This window comes from Grus americana, chromosome 8 (assembly GCF_028858705.1).
Source record: "Grus americana isolate bGruAme1 chromosome 8, bGruAme1.mat, whole genome shotgun sequence".
Classification (NCBI taxonomy): domain Eukaryota; kingdom Metazoa; phylum Chordata; class Aves; order Gruiformes; family Gruidae; genus Grus; species Grus americana.
In genome coordinates this window covers 14,977,237-15,002,555 of record NC_072859.1, presented here as the reverse complement: position 1 = coordinate 15,002,555, position 25,319 = coordinate 14,977,237, and the positions used below count along the sequence as shown (strand labels likewise).

At 39.6% G+C, this 25,319-nt stretch overlaps 1 protein-coding gene across 1 annotated transcript; it reads right to left on the bottom strand.

Annotated features, from left to right (window-relative positions):
* Positions 1-16,968: 16,968 nt before the first annotated feature.
* VCAM1 (vascular cell adhesion molecule 1) lies at positions 16,969-24,771 on the bottom strand. The gene is made up of 7 exons (XM_054834399.1): positions 24,612-24,771; positions 23,619-23,897; positions 22,555-22,872; positions 21,660-21,935; positions 20,843-21,109; positions 20,147-20,413; positions 16,969-17,660 (listed from the first exon to the last, which is right to left on the bottom strand). The coding sequence occupies exons 1-7, from the start codon at positions 24,673-24,675 to the stop codon at positions 17,500-17,502; spliced, it is 1,632 nt and encodes a 543-aa protein (XP_054690374.1). The 5' UTR covers positions 24,676-24,771; the 3' UTR covers positions 16,969-17,499.
* Between the last annotated feature and the right edge of the window lie 548 nt (positions 24,772-25,319).

The following is a 25,319-nucleotide window of genomic DNA, read 5'->3' as shown; positions in this document are numbered from 1 at the left end:
CTTTAACTCACATATTGTGATAAGAAGAAAACCCTGCCACCACTTTTCCTGATTGTTAAATGGCTCCTGCTGTCTTTCCGATGAAAAGGTTGCTGATCTCTCACACTACAAGATCACAAACGGACAGAAAGATGTCCCTGCATGAAGAATTGGGTTTCAAACATACCCATGTACTGCTTAGGTCTCAGCAGCAATCACCAAGAATTTGGATACTTCCCTGCTCCACTCCTCATGGGCTGCACAGTGAGCCTGGTGGGGCAAACCCAGGCTCCCACTGTCCAGGAATTTGAGTCTCATAGCCAGCCACAACAATCTAACCGATTTTCCCTAAAGCTGCTTCTCCCATCACGTGACTGCATGAAATTCAAGTTTCCAGTAAATCATAGGCAGGCTGTTTCCAGGAGCCACTACTCCCCTGGACAAGTTAGTAGTATGGGTAAGATAAACAAGGTCAAAATTCAGCAGAAGAAAATAAGGAAATCTCAGCAAAACCTGCACAATTTTCCATATGATCTCATGACATATTACAAAATCTCTGATACTTAGCAGGTTTAAATTATACAGTCTAACCCTATTGATCTAAACCTTTCTTTTGCCACCTTTCTCATTCTCTCTCCTGAGTCACTATTCACTTTCTTTGTATCACTGGCTGTAGCATGTGAATCTGTGAAGAAGTGAGCAACCCAACGCTCATTTTCTGCACTGCAGACTATCAGCATCTCCAGCTTGCTGACTCAGTTGCAGTCGAACAAAGTACTTATGACAAATAGGATCAAATAAAATAATAAAAAAAAATTTACTACGTTTGTTTTTTACTTCCTTTTCTGCTTCTATTTTTATTTTCTATGTTCTGTTTTCATGTTAATTTCTTTCCTGTCTTATGTGCATTTCCTCACCTTCCCTCCTAATTTACATGTATTTCCCTTCTCCTCCCTCCTCTCACATTCACATCTACTCACAGAAGCATTACAATATCACAGTATTGTTAAAACTACAGAATTACAAGTACAGTCTGGTTCCAGCTAACCTTGGTCCTTGCAAACCATTTTACTTCCTGCAAACTACAATTGCAGATGCAGAAAGCGTTCAAGGACATCTCTGCAAGGCCCTCCTACGGTTTAGCTGGCCAGAGGCTCAGTTCCCATGAATACAGCACTAGCCTACGCCTGCAGAGACGGCTACAGTAAATGGTTGTTCATGATATCTTACGAAATAGAATGAATAGTGGAATATGGGATTCATTTTATTTCTGCATGAATAGAGGAGACACACATCCTCCTACAGAGTTTGGTTGAGTCTTTTTGCATCAATTTGTCTTTAAACTGCATGAAACTAAAGCAAATTAAGCTCGCATATATATTTTGCTGTAGCTGTGCTTGAGATTATGCTCAAGTTCCTGAAGCCAGCTGCACCCACAGACCCTAGATGGGTAGGACTTTCATGTGAATCTGGCTATCCCCATGCCTGAGTCACTCCTCCTTGAGAGTCCTTGGCTCAACCAACTCAGATAAAGTGAGATTTAATGTGTAGGTGGCATGGATTATCTGGGAATTCCGGCTCAAGCAAGCTAACAAATAAAGTCTAGACAAACACGTAGTCAAATACCGTTCTAGCAAAAGTGGTTCCCCATTGTATACGTGGAGATTTGTGAAGGCTTGCAACTACCTCCCAGTCCTTAGCAAAATAACAGCTATTGGCTCATAGACAACAGATGTCTTTGAAAGACGGATGTTTTTCTTTCAGTTCTCCTTGTTTAGGTGACAGAGTATTGTTCAAAGTATGCCTAAGACTGCATCCAAACTGCTGGGAAGCTGTGATGGAAATTTCACAAAGTGACTTGCATGAGATTCCTGAGGTTTCCCAACTTCATCCAGGAAAAGAATAAGACTGGCTTTTCTCACATAAATGTAAGACTGACCTTCAATTAAACCAAGATATGCAAAATCCATTAAAAAAAAAAAAGCCCAGAAACAAAATAGATTAAAGAAAACTTGATCAAATTTTATAAAAGTCTCTTTCCCAGCATTTTACTCCCACATATGCTTTATCTACCCCACACTCAAACTACCACCATATGAGGAAGAGCACTTTTCTGCCCCAGCGTCTTTCTCCTAGTAGTTGCAAAGTGATTTACATGAATTAAGCTTCACTATATGCCTGTAAGATAAAACAGTGTAAAAAGGCAAGATACAGGACAGATGGAGAAGTGAAATCAATTGCTAAAAGGTATATTAAAAAAGACTGAGTCAAAAAGTAAGTTTCAGCATCCCTGGTTCTCAGTGCCTAGTTGCACTACCTGACTGCTCTTACTATTTTGTAATCACTGTGATATTTAACTATTTTGAAGATTTCTACACATCACTGATGGTAATGATATTTTAAATCTCTCTAGTATCGGACTAAAAAAAAAATCTTTGTTTTCATGCTAACAGATCTCACAAAAGTCCAAAAGTACCTCATACACGATTCAAATTTAGCATGATTTTCTTCTCTGGAATAAAATGTAGCACCCAGTTTGTGTGCTGTGCCACAGCTGTTCCAGTAGAGCATTAACACTCCCAAGCACACAGAACATGTTTAATGCCTCTTTACAAATAAGAATGAAGCATGAAAACAAGGCAAGAGCAATTCAGAAACAACTTTAATTTATGAGTCTGAGGGGGTCTCAGCTTAGGATCAAGCGAATTTTTGCGGCAATTTTTAGGATTTTATGCACAAAATCAAGAGGAAAACCTTTGCAGGGAAACTGCTGCATCTGGAAAGCTTTTTGAGAACCCATGTCACTCTGCTTCATGACTCCCAGCACTTTCATGGCCATCCTTCCAGTGTCTCACAAGCTGCTACCCTGCCTCTTCTCCACAACATTTCTGCAATTACAACCCCACAGCTCTAGAGTCACACATCTTGCATGTGGCATAGGGTTGGGTCACAGTCCTGAAAAGACTTACTGAAGCCTCAGTGAAGTGCACTGAATTTACTTACACATTTAAAAAGCATTGTGTTTTGTTAATATAAGATTTTTTGGCTCTGATTTTTACTTTCTGTGAGCATCCTGGTAATTTTTAAAGACTAACAAAATGGATGTTAGCCTCTGGGATGACTTATGTCTGGTGCAAAAAGATGAGGGACCAACTTATTTAGTTACTTCTTACCTTTTCAATACCGTTGCAACTCAACCATTCAGAAAGGAGACAAATTTGTTAACAAAGTTAAATTAAAGGCCCATTGAATTAGATTGCAGCTATTATTAATATTAAAAATAACGTCTTCTACTATCCAGAAAAGCCATCATAAACAGCACCAGCTTTTGCCTAAACAGTTTACAGATTCTAGTAATTAGCAGAGTAAAACCTACTCTGGCACAACTTTACAACTGCATGAAGATAGATACATTATTTCCCCCATTAATCTTAGTAGCAAATAGTAGTAGTGTTGGCGATGGTGACAAACACCCAAATTTAGGTCAGGGGATTAAATAGCTTTGAGGACGGCTGTCAGTTCACACTATAGTCATGCTTCTCTAAAAAGGCACAGCTGTTGGTTGACATGGATTTTGATGTTACACAGACATGTGTCTGAAACAGCTGACTAAATTATCATGGAAAATTTTCTTCATGAGAAGACAAACAACAGCAATTTGTAGAGTTATGTTCTTGACCCATGGATTTTAACACAAAGTTCTTGGGGTTTTTTTTTTGGGGGGGGGTTGTTGTTGAGTAAGAGGGTGATAATACAAGATGACAGGAACAGCATGTGTTCTTAGCCAACTTGCTGTTTCTAAACAATGCTGGGAAACTGCTGACTTACCAGTATGTATCACTTGTATGGCAAAACTGCTGAAAGTAACTCAGAGTGCACATTCATCTATAGCTTCAGATCTGCTCACCAGGTTCCTTGGGAAAGTGCCTGGCTCCAGACTCCAGGCTTTCTCCAGGGGCAGTGAACACTGAACCATCCTGATGCAGCATCAGGGGTCCTGCCGTTCCACCCAGCGTGACTCTTGGTTAATGCCATGACTGAGGTGGAAGACGCTGAGGAGGTGTTATCTCAGTAACATAGGGAAGCACATACTGGAGTTCATGGCTGCATCTGGGATGTGGCTGATGTGGTCATAAGACAGGTAATCCAGAACAGATGTACAAGTGAGAACTTTCAAACAGGAGAGGAACAGAGGAGGTGTTTTCTGTAACTAATATTAACGAGAAGTGAAAACTTCTCTTTTACTCAATGCTTACTCATTAAAACAGAATATGCTGACCTTCCCCCACATCAAAAATTCTTATAACTTTCTATAGTGAGCAAATCTATATTTGAATTGGCTTCTGATGATATTGGTGATTTGTGGATCGCTGGTTCTAAATGCTATTTGCAATAATCTGAAAAGCAAAGGGATATGGCTGTAAAGCACTGCAGGGCCATGGTAGGAGAGACACAGCCCATCATCACATCTTCCTTTGTAAGGCCTGAATCCTGCATCCTGTGTAATCTCTGACAAGTCTCATTTATTTCTACGGTACAAGTCTTTGCATTTAAAAGATTGTCAAGACAACCTTAAACTCCTTCTGGGAATAAAGATTTACTTTTCAATCAAGGATACTCTAAAGGAAGTCCTAAATGTGGTTATCAAATACACTTCAAATATTCAGGGAAATGGAAAACATTTTTCAGTCAATTTACTTGGAAAATCCAGGTCAGGCTTTATAAATATCAAAGACTTTCGCAGAGAAGCTAACTGCTTTAGACTTCCTACAGGAAATTTTTGGGGTGTGACATGCTGAACAATGACCATTTAGATGAAGTTATTAAATCCATTTTAAGTTTAGTGTGCATGCTATTAAGTAGGCAATTAACAATCACTGCTCTAAGCTCAGTAAAGGTCTCTGCTGAGTGTGCTTCTATGGTCAAAAAAAGGTCAGCTAATCAGGAGTAACTGGTTTTATAGACACTTTCAATTAATGCAAGTGTGGGACAGATAGTTCTGTGATGGTGTTGATGATCACCACCACTAGTTTGGTTGCACTAGCCTAAATAGGAGTAAGACCTTACAGCAATTTGGATTTGGGACCTGATTCAGTCAAAAACTAACCCAGCAGAAAAAAAAAATGGGTGGGTGAGAAATTAGTTTTTGGTAAGGAGCAGACTCTCCTTTTGGCCAAGTATGGGCAATTGGGATTGGAAATTATGAAATATCTTCTTTTGGTACCAGCCAGACTTCGTTGGCTTAAGACAGCAATATCCCAAAATATTAGGATCTGCAAGGAATGAGATACAGAATAATACAAGAAACATTATAACTCCTTTAAGGTAACTAAATGATGGAGCTTCATTTGGAATAGAAAGTATCAGACTGATCACCACCTATGAAAGGTGCCGTTGCACTAGAAGTTTTGGAAAGGGTGACAGAGATTATTGATGTGAAAAGCATTTCCAAATATAAACACTTAAAAGAGTGATATTTTGGTGATTTTTTTTTCATTTAGAAAAAATATGAGTAAGACAGAATTGCACACATTAATGATTAATAGAAAAAAAGATGATGACAAACTTGTAGTCTTCCTGCATTGTAATTCAAAAACAAGGAGACAAACAGGAGAAGTATTTTAAATCAATCAAAGGAAAGACTTTTTACAAAGTGTCTAATTAAACTATGCAACTCTTTTCCACAGGAAGTAATTTGGGACAGCACTATAAAAGGAGTCATGAAATGACTGGACATTTAGACTTACTACTAATGCCATTGATTTGGAAGAGATACTAAGTCTCATGCCTGCAGACTTACATTTAAGCAATCTATATCAAAAAAAGCTCAATACTGCAGAAGCAACTGTTCCTAAATCTGTCTTCAGGGGTGTTTTGTACATCCTCTTGTGAAACTTTGGTTGCTACTTATTGCCATAGACCAGTGTACTGAACTGTTGGAATATTTTTCATTTGATCTTGTATAGGAATTACATTGCTCCTTACAAAATGAGTAACAGTATCTTGTGGAAGCCTCTGTCATGCATAGTTATGGAAAAATGTAGGTGGGGATGACCACAGGAGATCATCAAGTCCAATGTCCCACACAAAGCAAGGCTAACTTTACAGTTAGATTAGGTTGATCAGGGTCTTTTCCAGTTGAATTGCAAAAATCCTCAAGGACAGAGGTTCTACAGCTGCTGAGCAAACTGCTTTGAGTGCTGCACCACCCTCACCATGAATTTGCTGCTCACATACAATTGGAACTTCCCTTGTCACATCTTTTAACCTTTTCCCCTTGTCTTTTTATTGTACACCTCTGAGAAGAGACTGGCTTTGTGTTCTCTCTAGCCCCTGCTAAGTGGAGGGATATTGAAAGACTACCATCAGTCCAGAAATACACTTTGCCCTTCTAAAATGTGTTTTTTATCTGGTAACAGTCTTTAACCATATCTGCAGATTGCAAACTTCAAATTGCAAAACAGATTAAATGGGATAGAAAAGTAGGCCTACATTAGCCACCAAATTTCTCATACTTTGGCTTTTAAACCTGCTATCAGTATATCTTCCAAAAAGTCTATGTTTTTAATTCAATCTAATTGTGACCTCTTTAAAGTTAGGAAATCAAATTATGAAGAATTAAATTGATCAAGCATATTGTATGAAATTAAGGTGTTTCTTTGTACAACTTGTGTATGGGCCATAATCTCAGGATGACCTAGAAGATGTACTGTACTACATTCCTTTATCTAGACTGCAGACTTCTGTCTCTTTCCATAAAAATACAGAAGCCTCAGGATGGCTCTTTTAAGACACTGAAAAAACATGCTTTCAAGATGTCTGTGCTTGTCAGTTCAACTGCAGGAAAGATACAACTAAAAAGAGGTATTCATCTTTTAAGTACAGGCAGGGATGTTAATCTTGTGGTTCAGAACTGACAGTTTTTCTTTTCAAGTGTCATAGACTTGAGCTGTGATTACACACTCTTCACAGGCTCCAACAAAAGAAGCTCATTTCATCTATGCTTCATGCTGTTGGGCTATTGTTTCACATATTCATTTTGATAAATCATACAAAATGCTACCTTCAAATTAAGTTTTTGTCATTAACAGTAGAAACAATACCTATGTAAACATTTTTTTTATAAAATTCTATGAGATTTTTAAAATGTTCTGCCAATTCAGTAAGGTTGCCAGTATTTCTCTCTGATCTGTTTCATTACTACTCTCTACCTTGTTTTATTATTACTCTTATTTTACAGTTTAGGACATTTAACAATGTCATTCTTCTTTACCACTTTCTGGTCAAGATGTCTACATACCAAAAACATTAGACTCTTAGAATCCAAATAAGCTACACCTTTTTTTTTTCCCCCAGGATTGTTGTGAAAAGCATAGTGAAGGCTTCCATTTTGTTTGCAACGAACAAGAGAAGGTGCGGCAGCTAGTCTTGCTCCTGCCAGCCCTGAACCTGACTATAACAGCCATCCCCTGCTTCACTGTATACTCCACAAATGGAATGGTGTAGCACAGTGTAACAGAAAAAAAAAAAAAAAGTCAAATAATCTGCAACAAACTCAAGGGGACTCTTCTTCAGTCCTTCAATGAGTCAAAAAAACCCCCTCCAAACTGTATTCTTTACCTTGATTTTGCTTCCTTGGAAGGGCACAGGTCTCACAAAGGAGCAATATTCTAAATTACTGTACACCTTCTGGACAGGAGATCTTTTTAACTTTGTGAAAGGTGAAAAGCAATTTTGTGAATTGACATAACATTCTAGCCAGTCTAAAAAGTGACCAAGCTAGGGTTTTAAAGGTCAGCATTCATTTAATGTGATTGCAACACTCTCCCAATGAAATAACCTCAGTTTTTATTTCAAAGAGATACAGCACAAAACTATTGATTTTTGGAAAGTTTTAAACATTCTACTCTGATTCAAAAATAAACTCTTAATAAAAAAATACTATTACATCAGTAGGATGACTACTTTCCTCAAAAACAAAAAAAAAGAGGTTTTCTTCCAATCCTAATTCTATAGAAAACACATGACCTAATTTTTAAAGTAATTATCCAATCTGCTTACATTGGTTTTAAAACATAATAATTCGAATGTTAAATATTTAAGTGAGAGTTCTTCAAATGTGAAAGTAATTGATTACTCACTTGAACTGTGTTAAATACAGTAATTGGCAATAGATTGTATGCAGAATTACTCTTTAATAGAATTTGTACATTCAGCCCTCCAGCTGAATTTGTGGGATGACTGCCAAACCCCTCCCTCCTGTTGCTGACAGCTTGTGGCAATGCTGTGCAGAGTTCTTAACACTACATTCTCTTGCGTCCCAGACATTATCTAGAAATCTAGATGGCTCAGTGTTGAAAGATTGCTCAAACTTTCTCCTGCTTTCCTCCATCGTGAAGAGAACACAAATTAAGAGAGTATAAACCAGAAACTTCAAAAGCTCCCAGGCATGCCACCACAAGATAGCAAACTCAGCAAAGCAGTGCTTCATTCCTTGCAAACAAGGATGTTGTGCATGCTATGAATTTACAGAATTTCAAGTGACAAAACAAACAGAAAACAAATCCATACAGTGAAGCAAACTCTGACTGAGAAAAATCCTGAGCTTCAAAACTGTTGAAGGCTAGCAGTGCATTTGGAGAATACATTACAATACTTGTTTTTACAGCATTTTTTAGGCATAAACTTTTACCTACCTCTGGTTAAAAAACTTGGTCTGACCCAGTGTGGTCATTCTTATGCTCTACATCTGTGTTGGGTTTGCGTGGCAAGGTTTTGGTAGCGGGGGTGGCGGGGGGGAGGGGAGCTACAGGGGTGGCTTCTGTGAGAAGCTGCTAGAAGCTTCCCCTGTGTCTGATAGAGCCAATGCCAGCCGGCTCCAAGACAGACCTGCCACTGGCCAAGGCCAAGCCAATCAGCGCCTCTGTGATAACATATTTAAGAAGAAAAAAACCCAAACAGTTAGAGAGAGCTTTTGCAGCCAGAGAGAGCAGTGAGAAGATGTAAGAAACTCTGCAGACACCAAGGTCAGTGCAGATGGAGGGGGAGGAGATGCTGCAGGCACTGGAGCAGAGATCCCCCTGCAGCCTGTGGTGAAGACCATGGTGAAGCAGGCTGTCCCCCTGCAGCCCATGGAAGAAGGATGAGGGGGCGTAGAGATTCCACCTGCAGCCTGTGGAGGACCCCATGCCGGAGCAGGTGGAGACACCTGAAGGAGGCTGTGCCCCATAGGAAGCCCACGCTGGAGCAAGTTCCTGGCAGGACCTGTGGACCCGTGGAGAGAGGAGCCCACGGCAGAGCAGGTTTGCTGGCAGGACTTGTGACCCCGTGGGGGACCCATGCTGGAGCAGTTTGCTCCTGAAGGTCTGCACCCCATGGGAGAGACTCACGTTGGAGAAGTTTGTGAAGGACTATCTCCAGTGAGTGGGACTCCATGTTGGAACAGGGGAACGATGAGAGGAGTCCTCCCCCTGAGGATGAAGAAGCAGCAGAAACAACGTGAGATGAACTGACCGTAACCCCCATTCCCCGTCCCCCTGCGCTGCTGAGCGGGGAGGAGGTTGAAGCCAGGAGTGAAGTTGAGCCTGGGAAGGTGGGAGGGGTGGGGGGAGGTGTTTTAAGAGTTGATTTTATTTCTCATTCCTCTACTCTGTTTTGCTTGGTAATAAATTAGATGAATTTCCTTTCTGAGTTCAGTCTGTTTTGCTCGTGATGATAATTAGTGAGTGATCTCTCCCTGTCCTTATCTCGACCCACAAGCTTTTCGTTACACCTTTTCTCCCCTGTTTAGTGAATGAGGGGAGTGATAGAGTGGCTCTGGTGGGCACCTGGCCTCTAGCCAGGGTCAACCCACCACAACATCATAGTAAACCTCATTTCCCTTTCCCTGGGTCTTTCTACAATTATCCTGTTGCATCCTTACCTGGGTCTGGTTCCAAAATTATGTGTGTGCACTACAGAAACCTTGGGAGTGAGTCAGCATTAATCTCACCCAGTATGTACCTTCACTTCCCTATTCAATCAAGCCCAAGGCTAAAAAAGGTGCCTCAATCATAACTCATATCTACTCACCTGCCTCTCATCTCTGCAACAAGAGGGCTTTGCTAACAAAAACCACAGCAGCTTTTAGGAGGTAGATTTTCATGTGCAGAGATGTGCAGATCTTGGAGGTTTATACAGCCCCATTCTATTGAATTAACAGTGAGCTAGACACAGGAAAGAAAAAGGAATAATCATACATGCAGACTACTGATAAAGTGTGCTCTTCAACTGCTTGCTACTACAGATACTTGCTACAAAACAGGGAAGAAGACAAAGAATAATTAAGTTCTGACAATAAGTTTACAGATATAATAAACTGGATATTCCAGTACATTTATATTTTGAACACAGAATTTTCAGCCTATGAATTTACCTTTAGATGTAAAGGTCTCATGTATCTTGTACGTTTCTTTAGCTGCTTTTACAGATACACCACTGTCATGGTTTTACTCCAGCCGGCAGCTGAGCACCACGCAGCGGCTCGTTCACTCCCCCGCATCGGGATGGGGGAGAGAATTGGAAAAGTTAAAGTGAGAAAACTTGTGGATTGAGGTAAAGACAGTTTAATAGGTAAAGCAAGAGCCGCGTGCACAAGCAAAGCAAAGCAAGGAATTCATTCACCACTTCCCATGGGCAGGCAGGTGTTCAGCCATCCCCAGGAAAGCAGGGCTCTGTCACGCGTTAACGGTTACTTGGGAAGACAAACGCCATCACTGTGAATGCCGCCGCCCCCACCCCCCCTTCCCCCAAGCTCCTTATAAACTGAGCATGATGTCATATGGTATGGAATATCCCTTTGGTCAGTTTGGGTCACCTGTCCTGTCTGTGTCTCCTCCCAACTTCTTGTGCACCCCCAGCCATCCCGCTGGCAGGGCAGTGCAAGAAGCAGAAAAGGCCTGGGCCCCGTGCAAGCACTGTTCAACAATAGGTCCATAGAACAAAAACCTCTCTATATTATCAACACTGTCTCCAGCACAAATCCAAAACATATTCCCACACTACCTACTATGAAGAAAATCAACCCTCTCAGCTGAAACCGGGACAACCACTTTTTTGGCTGACAGACAAAGCAAGTAGAGCATTATTCAGCCATGTTCTTGCTTTTTACTTCAATTCAGACAACTCGGGAAGAGTGGTTTATGTCAACATTATCCCAATTTCTCAAAAGAAGTGATGTTCTTTAATCAATACAAACAAAATCTTGCTATCTCCTCCATCCCTGCTCTGTTATTGGCACCAAGGCCAGTGTGACTATGAACTAGAACAAAAGACTCAACAACAATGTGATGCTGGAATGACATTTTGTTTGTGAGAAGGAATTTTTCTTTCCTTTTTCCCAGAGCTTATCTACAAAAACTAAATTATCTCCCTAAAATGTTTATTTCTATATGCTTTTCTGATAAGAATGCCTGAATGAATTATTCAACAGTGAAGAATCATGCTGTCTTGCCTCACTCTACTGTTACGATGCTTGGATATATATGGAGGGACAAAATGTTTCTGAATTTACTTGAACAGGGAATGAATAGAAAGAACAGCAGATCCATTTTGATGTAATTTTAAAAACTGCAGTCATGTTGTACCTCTATTTTATACATATTTCTGATATTGTAAGAAGCAAATGAATGCACCATTTTTTGGTAAGATTTTGTTATTTAAGCCCATTAGCTAGAGGTCAAGATACAATGCCAGTAAATACTCCAATCCCATTTTCTGAAGTTCTCTCTTCAGCTACTTGTTAGAAGTAGTGCTAGAGGATCTAGTACTGGTTTCTTCCATGCACAGCACATGCACGGGAATGTAAAAAGCCAGTTTAACCTACTAGGTTTGACTAGCCTAAGCAAAGAGGCTCTGTGGCTTAACTGGTAGCAGTGTCTCAAAGTTACATCACTGTTAAAACTGATAGCCTCCATCACTGTAAGTCTCTGAGCCCTTTACAGATATGAAAGACCAACATAAAATATAACAGTCTGAAATAGGTGGGAGTGTTCAAGACATATCTGTGTTGGGAACATGAATTCATTCAACATCTTTGGCACTGTTTCTTTCAACTGCTGAGAGCAGATGTCCCATATCTGCCTCTCATTCAATGGAAAGCTAAAATATTTAAGAGAAAAAATCAACATTAGGTCACAACATTCTGGTTTTTACAATTAAGCACATCGAAGAGCAGTAAAGTCATTCTGGCTTCCTCATATGCTCCCTTCTGGTTCAGTCAACACATACAGGCACAGTTTTCATTATTGCAATGAAAAAAAAAAAAGTTATTGCTGTCCTACTTCAAGTCACATGAGCACAGACTGCCAGACCCTCTGTCACATCCGTTTATAACATAAGTATCTGCCTTTTTAAAAAATATATCTTCAGTTAGTCCTGGCACATATCTTACAATTTAAATGTCTAAATTTCTTCACATTGCAAAAAGAAAAAGGTGCCCTTGCAAGGGTAAATTTTCAACCTGTCAAAAAAATGTTCCCTTTGTTTCATTTGCCATAAACCTTAAACATAGCCGAGAGGAACCAAGAACACAGTAAGCAAGGGGAAGTTCTCACCCTTGAATCTCAAAGATATACGTTTGGCCATTCTGTGTACTTTAACAGCATCACAAGGATTCCTCTGGTGGGAAGGGCAGAGTAAGCTGAATGGTCTGGGTAAAATTCAGACTGGTTGGTATGACTAAGTTTTAAATAACTGGAAAAGCTGATGCAGGGATTAAAGGATAGAAAATATAATTAGTGCAGTCACCATGGTTTTATGGAACGTAGGTAATATCAGACAAATTAGATTTAAGGTATTTGGACTTATGAGGCATTTGACTTTGTATCATGCAGCTTTCTGTTTCAATAAATGTACTAAGAACAGCTCTGAGGGACTGTATCCTACAAAGGACTGAGAAGCCATAATGGGAACAAGGAACTGACTTATTCTTTATTCCCTGCAGTGATTCTCTGACAAAAAAAAATGGAAAATGTAAAAAACGCTGTTTATGGAAGCACAGCTGCACGGAGGAGGAGTAAAGAAGCAAAATCACCTCTGGCACTGGCAGAAACAGCACTGGAGGATCATATACAGATCTTGTGCCACATGGTAAAGGGTATGTTGAAGTGCTAGAGATTTAGAAAAGACCACAAGGATTATTTACCACTGTAGATAATTCCTTTGAGAAAGGTAGGCTTACAACAGGTCAATCTGTTTAGCTTATCAAAGAAATGAGAGGCAACTTGATCAGAGTATGCAATTATCTTGTGGAGAGGAAGTCATAAAAGGTCAGACGAACTGGACTAGGAAGTAGGCCATGTATACACAACAGAAAGGGCACTGCTAATTAACAAGGCCAATGGTATATTCTCCGTTTGTGAGGAATTTCCAGTCAATATCAGATTCCTTACAGGGGGACATGCTCTGCTCAGAGAAGTTACCAGGTGCAGCACAGCAGCAATCTGATGAAGCTGAATGGCCTGCTGCAGCCAGACACTAGATCATCATTTGGCCTTAAACATCATGATCAGGCCCTGCTAGTCCCCAAAACCAGGGGAGCCTGTCCCTGCAAACACAGGGCCTCCGGTGTTATCTCCAGCAGATAACAGCACCTCTGTCACCAGGCTTATTAACTATTCCCTTCAGTACACCTACAAAATAATTTTAAAACATTCTTGGAGAAGTTTAAAAAAATGTATCTTCTATCTGAGCTTTACACTTGAAGGAAGAGCACATTCTGAACTAGCTGCAGGAAGTGAGATTTTGCAATCACTTTTTAAAATCCAGGCTCATTTTAGCATTAGCATCTGGCATTGCCCCATTCCCAGTATGCTGGGATAAATCCCTGCTCTGAGGATACCAGGGCAACTGGTGTGCCTGAGCACAGGCCCAGGCAGGGGAAAATGCAACTCTAAAATCTGTGAGGTGACTCTGTAGAGAAAACCTGAGCACACCTGTCATAGCCCTTCGCTCTACAGACCACTTCCTTGGTCAGAAAGATAGGCCCCGTGGCAAGGACTCTTACCTGGACCTCCAGGCAGCTCTGACCCCTTCTGAAAGTGCTTGCTGGGCTGGAGCTGCTGTTCATACCTTTTTACCAGGGCAGAGGCTCTGCATTTTGCTTGATGAGAAACAGTGAAAGGAGAAATAATATTCCTTCTGTAATTTTCAATAAAAAGAGAAGTTTTTTGACTGTGAACTTTTAGCCTCCATAGGACAAGCTTCTGCCCAAATCATTAAGAGTCTTGGAAAATACCGAGAATCAGGCAGTAGGGGAGGAGATCCCCTGGCAAGGTCCTTCTTTGTGATTTCACTGAGAGGAAGTCTGCTGCTCACACAACAGCAGCCTCTCCTAAAATGAGCACTACAAGCTCTGTCTATTCATTTAGTGGTTTTGGGTGAAAAACTGGCCCTGTTGAAATCACCGGCCAACTCCTATTGACTTAAATGATTTAATGGCGACCCTGAGAGGGCAGACAAGTCATGTAGACATTAAGGTCTATATATGTATCACACATACCAGTGAAACCAACAGCACAGAGGATACTGGGAACCTGTGGAGGAATTTCCAGGAAAGACTACACAAGCACCAAAGCACTGTTGCAGGATGACTCCTATTTCTCTCCCACTCATCATTCCTTCCTCTTTCTATTCCTTCTAAGGCACTACAGGAGAGGGAAGAACAGCACAGGAACTGCTAAGGACAATAGATTAGATTATATATTAGGAAGAAATTCTTTACTGTGAGGGTGGTGAGGCACTGGACCAGGTTCCTCAGAGAGGCTGTGGATGCCCCCTCCCTGGAACTGTTCAGGGCCAGGTTGGATGAGGCTTTGGGCAACGTGGTCTAGTGGAGGGTGCCCCTGCCCACAGCAGGGGGGTTGGAACTAGATGATCTTTGAGGTCCCTTCCAACCCAAACCATTCTATGATTCTATGATTCTCCAAGTAGGCCTGGCCCAAGACACCTCAGAGAAGGCGTAAGAAGGCAAGACATACCTTACTGGGTCTCATCAGTGATCCAGCTACCCCCATATGTCTCCAGCAGTGGGAGACACTATTTCAGGAGAGCATGCAATCCTGTCCACTTTCTGCAGTATCTTCCCTGAGGATTGCTCAGCATCAACGGCCATTGGAATAGGGATGATATACAGTACCGTTCTGCCTATTCCCTTTAGTATTTTTTTATGGATCTTTAGTCCATTATTTTTTCCATTCCTCTTTTGAGCCAATTGATACCATTATCCTCCACAACCTTCTGCAGCAACTTCCGGTAGTTCACCATTCACTGTGTAAAGAAGTACTTTTTATTATTTTTGTTAAGCTGCTCTCTCCTTAGTTTGTATGCCCTGCAATTCTGGTATTGCATGATTTAGCCAATAGCAGTTCTGCTTCTGTTGCTTGCTATCAACTGCCTTCACAATCTGGAAAACGTGAGTCACATGCCTTCCTCCTTCAGAATTCTCTCTCTAAACTGGAAAGTCCCAGGCATTTTCATTTTTACTGTTTTCCAGTCCTTCTCTGTATCTTTTCTAACTATCCTTCTTGCAATGCAGATACCAGAACTATACCCAGGAGGCAAAACGTGTGTGCACCAAAGTTTCGCACAGTGGAAAAATCATGCTTTCTGGTTTGTTCACAAGACAGCACTGAGACAGGCCTGACATTATTCTGAATAAATCTGCCTGGCACCACCTCCAAGAAATTTATGTCATGGGCCTGTCAAAGCTCTCCTCCTCCTCTGTCTTCAATCTTTTCTTCACCCTCCTACTGCATGCTCACATTCCTCCAAGCCAAGTCCACACTGCTTTCCCATTTTTCTGCTACACTCCCACTTTCTAAGCCTCCCTTTCCCACTGCAGATAAGCACAGGACCCTGCATGCACTCATTTACTGTGCACGAAAGACTGCTGAATATGCTATGAAAAAGATATGGGAGATCTGCACCACTGCCTCATCTTGCAGCTAGCTACCAAGAGACATCTGCGTTTGTCTTGCAGTTGGGGGCAGTTGTTACCATTTGTATAATGTAAAGAAACTCTTTTCATATATCTCTGACCTTGTGTGTGCCAGTTTGGGGGAGCCAAGCTCACCTTCCTGTGCCTAACAGAGTGGCTCAGGGCTGCTGAGACTAGATGCACTTCAACATCTCAGCCACAGTGCCTGCACCTCCCACGACCTTGCCTTCATTGCTGAACATCACCAACCAGCTGAGCCAAAGCAGCACTGCTAGCCAGGAAAAGGGAGAATATCATCAAAGGAGAATACCATCAAACTCCACCTTTCCTTCCCCCCTCATCTTTGCCTGTGCACTGAAGGCCCACTATTTTCACAGCCATTTTGTCAACACTAGAAAGAGCATGTGGTGAAAAAAGGTGCTAACCAGGGTGAAGCATGCAGGCACCAGATCGCTATTAAAAGGAAAGTTGTCAGGCTAGTGGTTTAGTTTTCCACAGTGATAAGCTTGGGAAGGGCATTTCTTCAGGAAACAACTCAAACACCATTGCTGAGGCTGCACAGATTTTTGCCTCAACTCCTTGCCTATGCCCTTAGGTTGCTGCCTGCCTCGCTTGTGCCTTTACAGCTAGGGCTTCCCATGACACTTGAATCTGCTGTTGCTAGGATAATAGTTTTCACTGGTTCCTTCAACAGGAACCTGTATTCTGGCATAATCTTAAGCAAGAATGACTAGGGAGATCTAGTCAAAGAAACCTACGGCTGTTTTATTTCACAGTGGAAATCAGTAAAGCATATTTATTGGCAGCCTATATTCTAAACGAAGAGTCTGATTTGGCTCATCATGAAATAACAGAATTCTGACACTAATTTGAGAATGATTAAACCCAACAAAATACCTCAGCTGTCCTAAACCTAACTAAACATAACACAGATACTTTCTGAATAATATTAAAATAAAATGTTCCACAAATGAGCCTTGGGATCTCAAATTAATTAGAAATGCATAGCCCAGTGATTTTGTAAGTTCATTGAAGGTACAGAGTTTATGGTAATATGAGTGAAAAGAGAACATTTTCCAAACGTTACCACAAGCAGACAAATTACATTAAAAACATTACTCTGTAGAGTAATACAAAATAAAATATTATCATCTGATCAGCTCAAGTAATGCTGATTTATATCTTTGAATTAACAACATTTCTCTGTACAGTTGCAGTAAGACTGCAATTTTACAAACTGATATTCAGTTGAACATATTTATAACACAAATTATACACTATGTACAAACCTAGTTCTCCAAGGAACTCTTTGTTCAGCATGCTTCAACGCAGAAGTGATTTACCAATTTCTAGGACAGGATGCTAGCTTTCCCTTTAACTTAAATAATGAAATACTTATCAAAACATGAAAAAAAAAATCAATTTGCTATCATATGGTGGTGTTCTTCAGTCACTTGTTTGTTACCATATGTTATAGAAGAGTAGAACCAGTCACAACAATAAATAACATTGCTTATTATGAACTTAGACTTATATTCATGTGATCACACTTTCAGCCTGAGTGCTTTTACAAGACTGTAGGATCCATTTATCTTTGCTTTTCTTGACACGTAGATCAAAATTGCAACTACAGGTACTGCTATTGCTGTTACAGAGGAGAATGCAATAATCAGTGGTATCATTTGATCTGTTTTTTCCAATCGTCCTGAAAATGGAGACAAAAGGAGAAAAAAGTTGTGTAAAAAACTGATTGAAACAGATACATGTATATTACTGTAAAAGCAGTGTTATTAATGACCTTCATTTAGAATGCTGTTTTCATGCACAAAGCATATTTGAAAACATTTTCCTTATGCTTTTTTCTTTAGTAACTCCATATTACACACTTTAATTCCTAGCCACTATGTTAGTCTTCAATTTGCTATGCAAGTTCAAATCCATCTGATATCACCTACAATGAAGAACACCATGGAGTTCATGAAGAATACAAGAAGAATATCATGTATTTTACCCAGGAAACATTTGGAGACATTTCTATCTCTTGGAAACAATGCTTCAGGGGAAGACCATGTTTTAAAAAGCCCAATCTTTAGATCTTTTTTGTGAAACAGAACTTCCTCTGGTGTAGTTTCACTGTTCATGCATGTGGACAGAAATATGGTCAGGATTCACCTTTTTCTGGCCATATCCTTAAAGCTACTGCACCAACTCAGGTAAGAGAGACAAAAATATCCACACTGAAAGGAGGCTAAATACAGTTTATTCTCACCAACTGTTCTGTTATTTGGTTTGATTTTGGGGGGGGGTTTTTAGGTTAACTGCAGTATTGTTGCACAAGGATCAGCCATGAACTAGGTGTGCTTACCTTGACACAAAATTCATTAGAAAGTACGAACTTTAAGGCACTGGATCTACCTACCTACAACAGCTATCTCAATCACTTTGATGTTGTTTTCAACCTCACTGAAAACCTCAAGCAAATATCTGCCTGTATCATTTTTGGTGACACAGTAGAGTATAAAGGTTCCATTCGCTGATAGCAGAATAATTGCTTTCTCCTGACAGATTTTTTCAAGACCCTCTGTGATGGTGGGTTACTGTGTGCGCTACAAGTAATGGTGACATTTTCTCAGTCTTTAACATTTTCTGATGGATATACTAACACAGTAATATTTTGGGAAGGAACTGAAAAGAAATGCAAGGTAGGATTTAGCAACAAACAGAAGCAAAAAACTCGTAAGTTATCAGCAGCTTGTACACACAAAGTACTAACCCAGCTAATGGATTCACTATAATATTGGAGCACATAGCTTAAGACACTACTCCGTCCCTAGCTATCCTTCACACACCACAGTCAACAGCAGATGACAGGAAGAACATTTCGTCAACTGATGGAATATGTTGCATATCTTTTACGTTATATGGAGCCTTTTCTTCTTTTCTTATTTTAAATTCACTATTTATCTGAGTTAATGAAACTTCTTTTGAAGTTCTTTTCAACAGAAAAGAAATAGAAAAGGCAAAGAAAGGAGTCCTAGAACAGTATTTCTTTCACTAGGTTCCACAGTTTTACATCCTGTTTTCAAAGGTGGAAGTGGAACTGTGAAAAAAAATTAAGCAGAAATTATTTTGTGCATCTGACATTTTGGACAGAAGTTTTTGTTAGCTTAAGATCCTACCACTGATGACAAAAGCCTGTGCAACTCATCTCAGTTTTTTAAAAGACAATTAATTCTTAATGGAATTGAAGATGTCATTCTGTCTGCCTAAACCAAATGCTAATATTAACTCTGTACAATAGTTCTTTTAACTAACTTTTGACATAAAGTACTATGTGTTGAGACTGCTCTCCCAGTTCATTAATGATATGCAGTCATATGTCCCTGTGTCTTTCATCAGAGTCCTGTCTACGGTGTATTTGCCATCTACCATTTCAAGGGTTGTGATCCCATCACCTATTTTCTTTCACAGAGCCCTCTGAACAGATGTAACATCCACACATGGGCAACAGATGGTAACATTTTCTCCTTGTATCATTGCACTGGAAGGGAAAACTGAAAGTGTGTTTTTTGGTGCAGCTACAAAAATAGTAAAGAATAAGGAAGAGAGATAGATTAGTGAGAGAAGTGATCCCTAAGCAATACACTGCTGCCATGCAATAAACAGAAACTGCAGGGCTAAAGCAAAGAAGTCTGCTTACTACTGAAAATGAAACTTTGCTAGCATTGCTTGTAGGTTGAGGAATCAGCATTTGGTACAGTTTAAATGCAGCTTGTGAGAACAGGATGCAGAGTCATAACTTAAAGGAGAGCCAAAGGACTGTAATACAGTTCCTCAACAGAAAAGTTTCAGCCTGTACTTTCTCTTTGAATCTTTTGTATACAGGTATCTGGAATCTCCACTGAAACATATTTGGAAGAAAATATAGCGCTGCATAGCTTCTTTGCCTCATGCATACATATGCCAATTGGAAGGAGTGATGGAAGCTCAACTGACATGAGAACTTCGCATAAACTATCTATGGCAGATTTCACCCTTCATTGTTTAAAGCTTCCTAAATGACTTAATGACATTACAGCCACCTTTTAACTCCTTTGACATAAAAGACAGAATTCCCCAGTCCTTCCCAGAATGAGATCTGGACCTAAAATACATCAAACTAAAACCTTGTGTTCATCTTGTTCTACTAACCTTGAACAACTAATTTCACAGCTTTTTCTTCTTTGCCAAATTGGTTATGAGCTTCACATTCATAAAGACCCAGATCTTGACTTTTTATGTTTTGTATAGTTAGAGTTGCATCTTTTAAAATTTTCTCAGATTCCCCGGTGACCTTCTTTTTCTTCCAAGAAATCACTGGAGCTGGATTACCAGAACTAGTACATTTCATCGTCACAGTTTCTCCTTCTTTAACAGCAGTAGCAGGGATAACAGAGACCATCGTATTCCTCGGTCCATCTGAAAGGAAGAATCCTGTAGTTAATCACCATTTGATTTTTTTTAAGAGATGGATTCAACATGTTATACTGGAAGCCAGGTTGTCAGCCTCCAAAAGTTGATTTCTTTTTCATTCTCAGAATAAGTAAAACACATAGTATCAGAGCTTTCATACAAACTCTCCGTAGCCTGAATGTACTAACCAAGCATTTCTAACCAAGAATGTTAAAAAGGTAGATCTGTTTCTCACTCATTCGCATCCTGACTTAAGACTGTCATTACATTAAAGATTTCATGTCTTTGTTTTGCTCATCAGCACTGCTCCTTTCTTTGGGGAAGAGCAGAGGACTACACTGATTTGTTTAGTTTGATGGTTACATTTATCACTGAAGGAAGTGGTGAATTAACTAATTATTTTTAAATGATTTGGAAAACATTACAGATACTTACATTCCACATTAAGCGTTATTTCACTTTTAATTTTCCCAAATTCATTTTCTGCTATGCATTCATAGTCTCCTCCATTTAGGAACATCACAGATGGAAAAAGTAGAATTCTCCCCTCACTGTAAGGCCCCATGTCTGCACTGTCAGATTTTCTCCTTAAAATAATCTTGGGAGGAGGGTTACCCTCAGCAGAACATTGTATGGAAACATTTTCTCCTTCTTGAACTGTTGCAGAAGGCTCAATGGAGAGTTCTGCAATGTTTGGAGCACCTGCATGACAAACAAAAAGGCTGTTATACTAATGCAAAAGTACTAAAGATGAAGAGGGTTTTAAGAAAACAGGAATTGCTCGCCCAAGGATTTGTTCATTTTCATTTTGGTCCCAGGCTCCATCTGAGACTTTTGGCTCTACTGAAACAGTAGTAATGTCCCAAATTATTTTACTACTAAATTTACTACTAATTACTAAAACTACTAGTTCAAAGAAGGAGACTGTGACATCCCTGTGAAATTGCTATGCATACTAGCATTTCAAGGAAATAACAGTGTCCCCCACACCACCACTTTCTCAGATTCTTTTATCACTTTGAATGCTGCATTGCAGGAAATGTAGAGAGGTATGTGTATATAACAGCAGTACAGAGAGAATTAGTTAAAAATTAATCATAGAAATAAAAGCACAGGCCATGAAGAGCAGCACTAAATTGAAAGCTGAATACATAACAAAGGCGGCCCCATAATTTCCTAATTTTCAGTATCCTCCAACCCAACAGGAAGCTGCCAACTGGATAACACAAGCTAAATTCAAGCAGACTTGTACCTTGTATAACAATGTCCACAGTTGCTATCTCCATTTTATTAGTTACCAGATTAATTACTTCACAAATGTAGAGTCCTGAATCAGTGAAATGGGCACGGGGAATAGAAAGGACATTGTTTTCTATCAGATGCTGAATGCTTTCATCAGCCAGATGTTTTCTCCAAACTATTTGTGGTGGTGGATTACTATCAGTCACACAAATGAGTTTTAGAGGGTCTCCTTCCATTGGTGAGTTGCGTGGAGATGCAGTAATGATAGTAGTATTTTGTGGACCAACTGGAAGGGAACAAAAGAGAAATCAGGTCAGTAAGTTAATGAAGAATGACATGTACATCTTTAACACTGGCTTCTCTAGAGGTACGTTTCACACAATACCAAGAAAAAATGAATAATGTGTATTTCAGTAACACAGTGGAACAATTTTTCCAGACTTGATAAGACATTTAGCTTGCACTTTCAAAAGCTAAGCTAGACAAAATGTCTACAAATTTTTTTTTTTTCCCCTTACATTTGTATCCCTATTGTTTAGGACTATAAACTTGGAACCACTAAGCTTACAATGGCAATTTTAAAAACAATTGTATATCTGCATGCTGCCATTTGTCTTCTGGTCTTTACTTTTTGACTGAGCACCAGTGCCCAAGCCAAGAGAGCGAGAGAGAAGTTACTAGAGCATTCCTTAACTTCTGTCATGAAGAACTATGGGTATGTAATGGCTCAATGACTGTTACTGAATACAACAGAATCAAATGAATACAACAGATTATCTACAAAAACAATATAGATAAGAAGTGCAGCTTATAAATGATTTATAGCACATACTTCGTAAACCTATTCCATGAAACTTAACATTAAACAGTACTTGGTGTGAAAGCCCTGGAATAAAAATACTTACAGTTTGCATTCAGTTTCTGAGAAGTTACTCTTTCTTTGGGTTCAAAGTCCATATCAGTAATTGGTAACTTGGCCACACAGGTAATCTCTTTCCCAATATCTTCAGCCGTGGGATTAAATGAATATGTCACAGTTTTGGTCTCTGTATCTGTGCTGTCATCATCATAAAAATTTTCCTTAAGAAGGACATGTTCCTCTTTTTTTAGGAATACTTCCAGGTGATCAGAAGGATACACATCAGGAATTTTACAGGTGACAGTGACTGGTTCTCCAGCAACTAAGGATGGGCTGATCTCAATGATAGGATCACTGGGGAAAGCTAAAAGAATAAAATCCATTTCTTTAGTCTAGCAGAGATGAGCTCTAGGGTCAACATAAGAGCAAGATCCAGACATCAAACATCTTGAGTTTAGAGGCATTAAGAACATCACATTAAATCAACTTTATTACAAGGCACATCCTGTTATGAAGACATACAGGTCTTTTATAAGCAGCTCATACACTAAGAGGAATTATATTTGTACAATTGTTGAAATATGATCACATATGACCTGATAAGATCCAGCAAGGCACCTAGATGGTGATACAGCTGCCTAAATATAGGCATCCAGAGTGATCCATACATTGGTGGTATCCTGTTTTCTGTGCTGGCAGGTTTAGATATCTGAATCATTCCCCTGCAAACTGCAAAGGCTTTGATTAGGTGCTCTGCACTTGCAGGTTTCCCAAATACATCCATCTCAATCATACTGGTTGCTTTTTTTTTTTTTTCCTCCAGCTCTATGAATGTACTGAGGAGTCTATGTTTTGGCTTTCAAGTATTACCGAGAATAAGAATAAATAAGACCAGTATGTACAACCTTCAGTGCAGAAAGCTAAGCAGAAAGGGGCTGAGAGAGTCTTGAACAGATAGATAAAGACATCTTACAAGGATATATATGTGGAGCTACAGCCGACTCATTATGCTAGTATTATCAGTTAACTACCAACTATGATATCTAAAAGCAATGATTGATTTTTTTACGAACATGTACTACTTAAAGACAATTTTACATTTTTACTTACAGTAAAGTTCAACTTTGACACTCTTCTCTTTTTTCTCTTTCTCACCACAGAAGACTGTACAAAGATAATCATGAGAATTCACAGTGCTAACTGGATTCATAGTCAAGGTAGAGTACGTCCTATGGTTGCTCACTGTTCCTCCAAGGGGGTTGTCCATCTGGGTTCTCCAGGAAAAACTTGGTGATGCACAGCCAGTAGTATTGCATGTGAGTATGAGTGTTTCTCCAATTTGTGCAACAATTCTGTTAGCAGGTATAATCTCCATTTCAAAAGCTTTAACTACAACAGGGAGAGCATATATAAACTCAGCAGCATTCTCAATATTTACTTTCCCATTTCTTCTCATGTTCTACTGTGACATGAGGTCATTACTTTGCAAGTTTACTTTACAGTTGTGTGGAAGTTAAACTCATAAAACTCACACAATAGTTGACATCTCCAAAATACCCCATAAACATTGCAATTTTTTGTCAAAGATAATACAGACTCAGATGACTAACAGACAGTTCTCACGTATAAAATGGCATAAACCCAATGCTGTCAGTGAAAATAAATGCATTGGCACAATATAACTTTTTTTGTCAGGTGGATCTGGTTCTAAAACTTTGTCACATTTGAGGGGAGGGGTGGTAAGTAAGATAGCAAGGACAACTGCAGAATCACTTTCAACAAGACATTTAGTACCAAACTTGAATGATATTGCCAGGAATGACAGTAAAAATCAAACATGCAGTGATATACTGCAGTTGTCTCCTAGACTGTCTCTTAGCAAACTCAATAAGAAAATGACTGTGTCATTACAGAACACAGAAAAGCTCAAAGTAAATGTCAAAAAAAGTTTCCTGACATTTTGACAGAACTACTTAATTAACAGTTGTATTCACTGAAATGTAAAAGCAACTGGAACAAAGAGAAATAAAGATCAAACAGTAAATTGTAGGTCAGTTTACACTTAAAAACAAATAAAGCAAACACACGCCCCCCGCAACTTACCAGTCACTAACACATACAAAATTATTAGCACAGCTCGGTTTGTTCTTCCCATCTGTTTTAACATTTTTAATTGCTGTTATTAGGTAAAGAAAGTAAATTCAAAAGCCTTGCTTTCTATTTTCTGTGAAGAAGCACAGTGAGATCCTGCTGCTCTGCAACAGTTTATTAGAACAGAGCCAGCGCGCTCTTTATAAAGGCCCTCCTTGAGGTGGAGTGGGAAATCCCTGGCCGGGGAAATCCAGAGCAGGGAGGAAGAGATCCATATCGGGCTGTGCTGGTGAGCTCAGCGCCCTCTGCTGCCTTTTTAATACGGAAGTTAAAGCCCAGGAAAACAATAAATATCAACCCTTGTAATACAATGCCTACCAGACTTTAAAAGACCAAGTCGAGATCTGATCCTGCAAACAACTGATACAGTGAAAGTATGTATGTGGGTAATTCCAAGTAACTGAATGGCACTATATCTCAGATGGAAATTCAGTTTTGCTTTCACACAAGTATTTTTGTAGGACCGCGGCTGAGAACACTTCTAACAATACTTATTTCTGTAAATAACTTTACCTAACTCAGTACTCCCCTTGAAAACTGTGCTACCAGTTAAGGAGGTGATGTTACTCACATTCCTAAGTATTTTTGATCTCTAAAAAATGAAGAAATAAGTCAGATAACAGAAGTCTGGAGATCTGACTTGATCAGCTTGAATCAGGC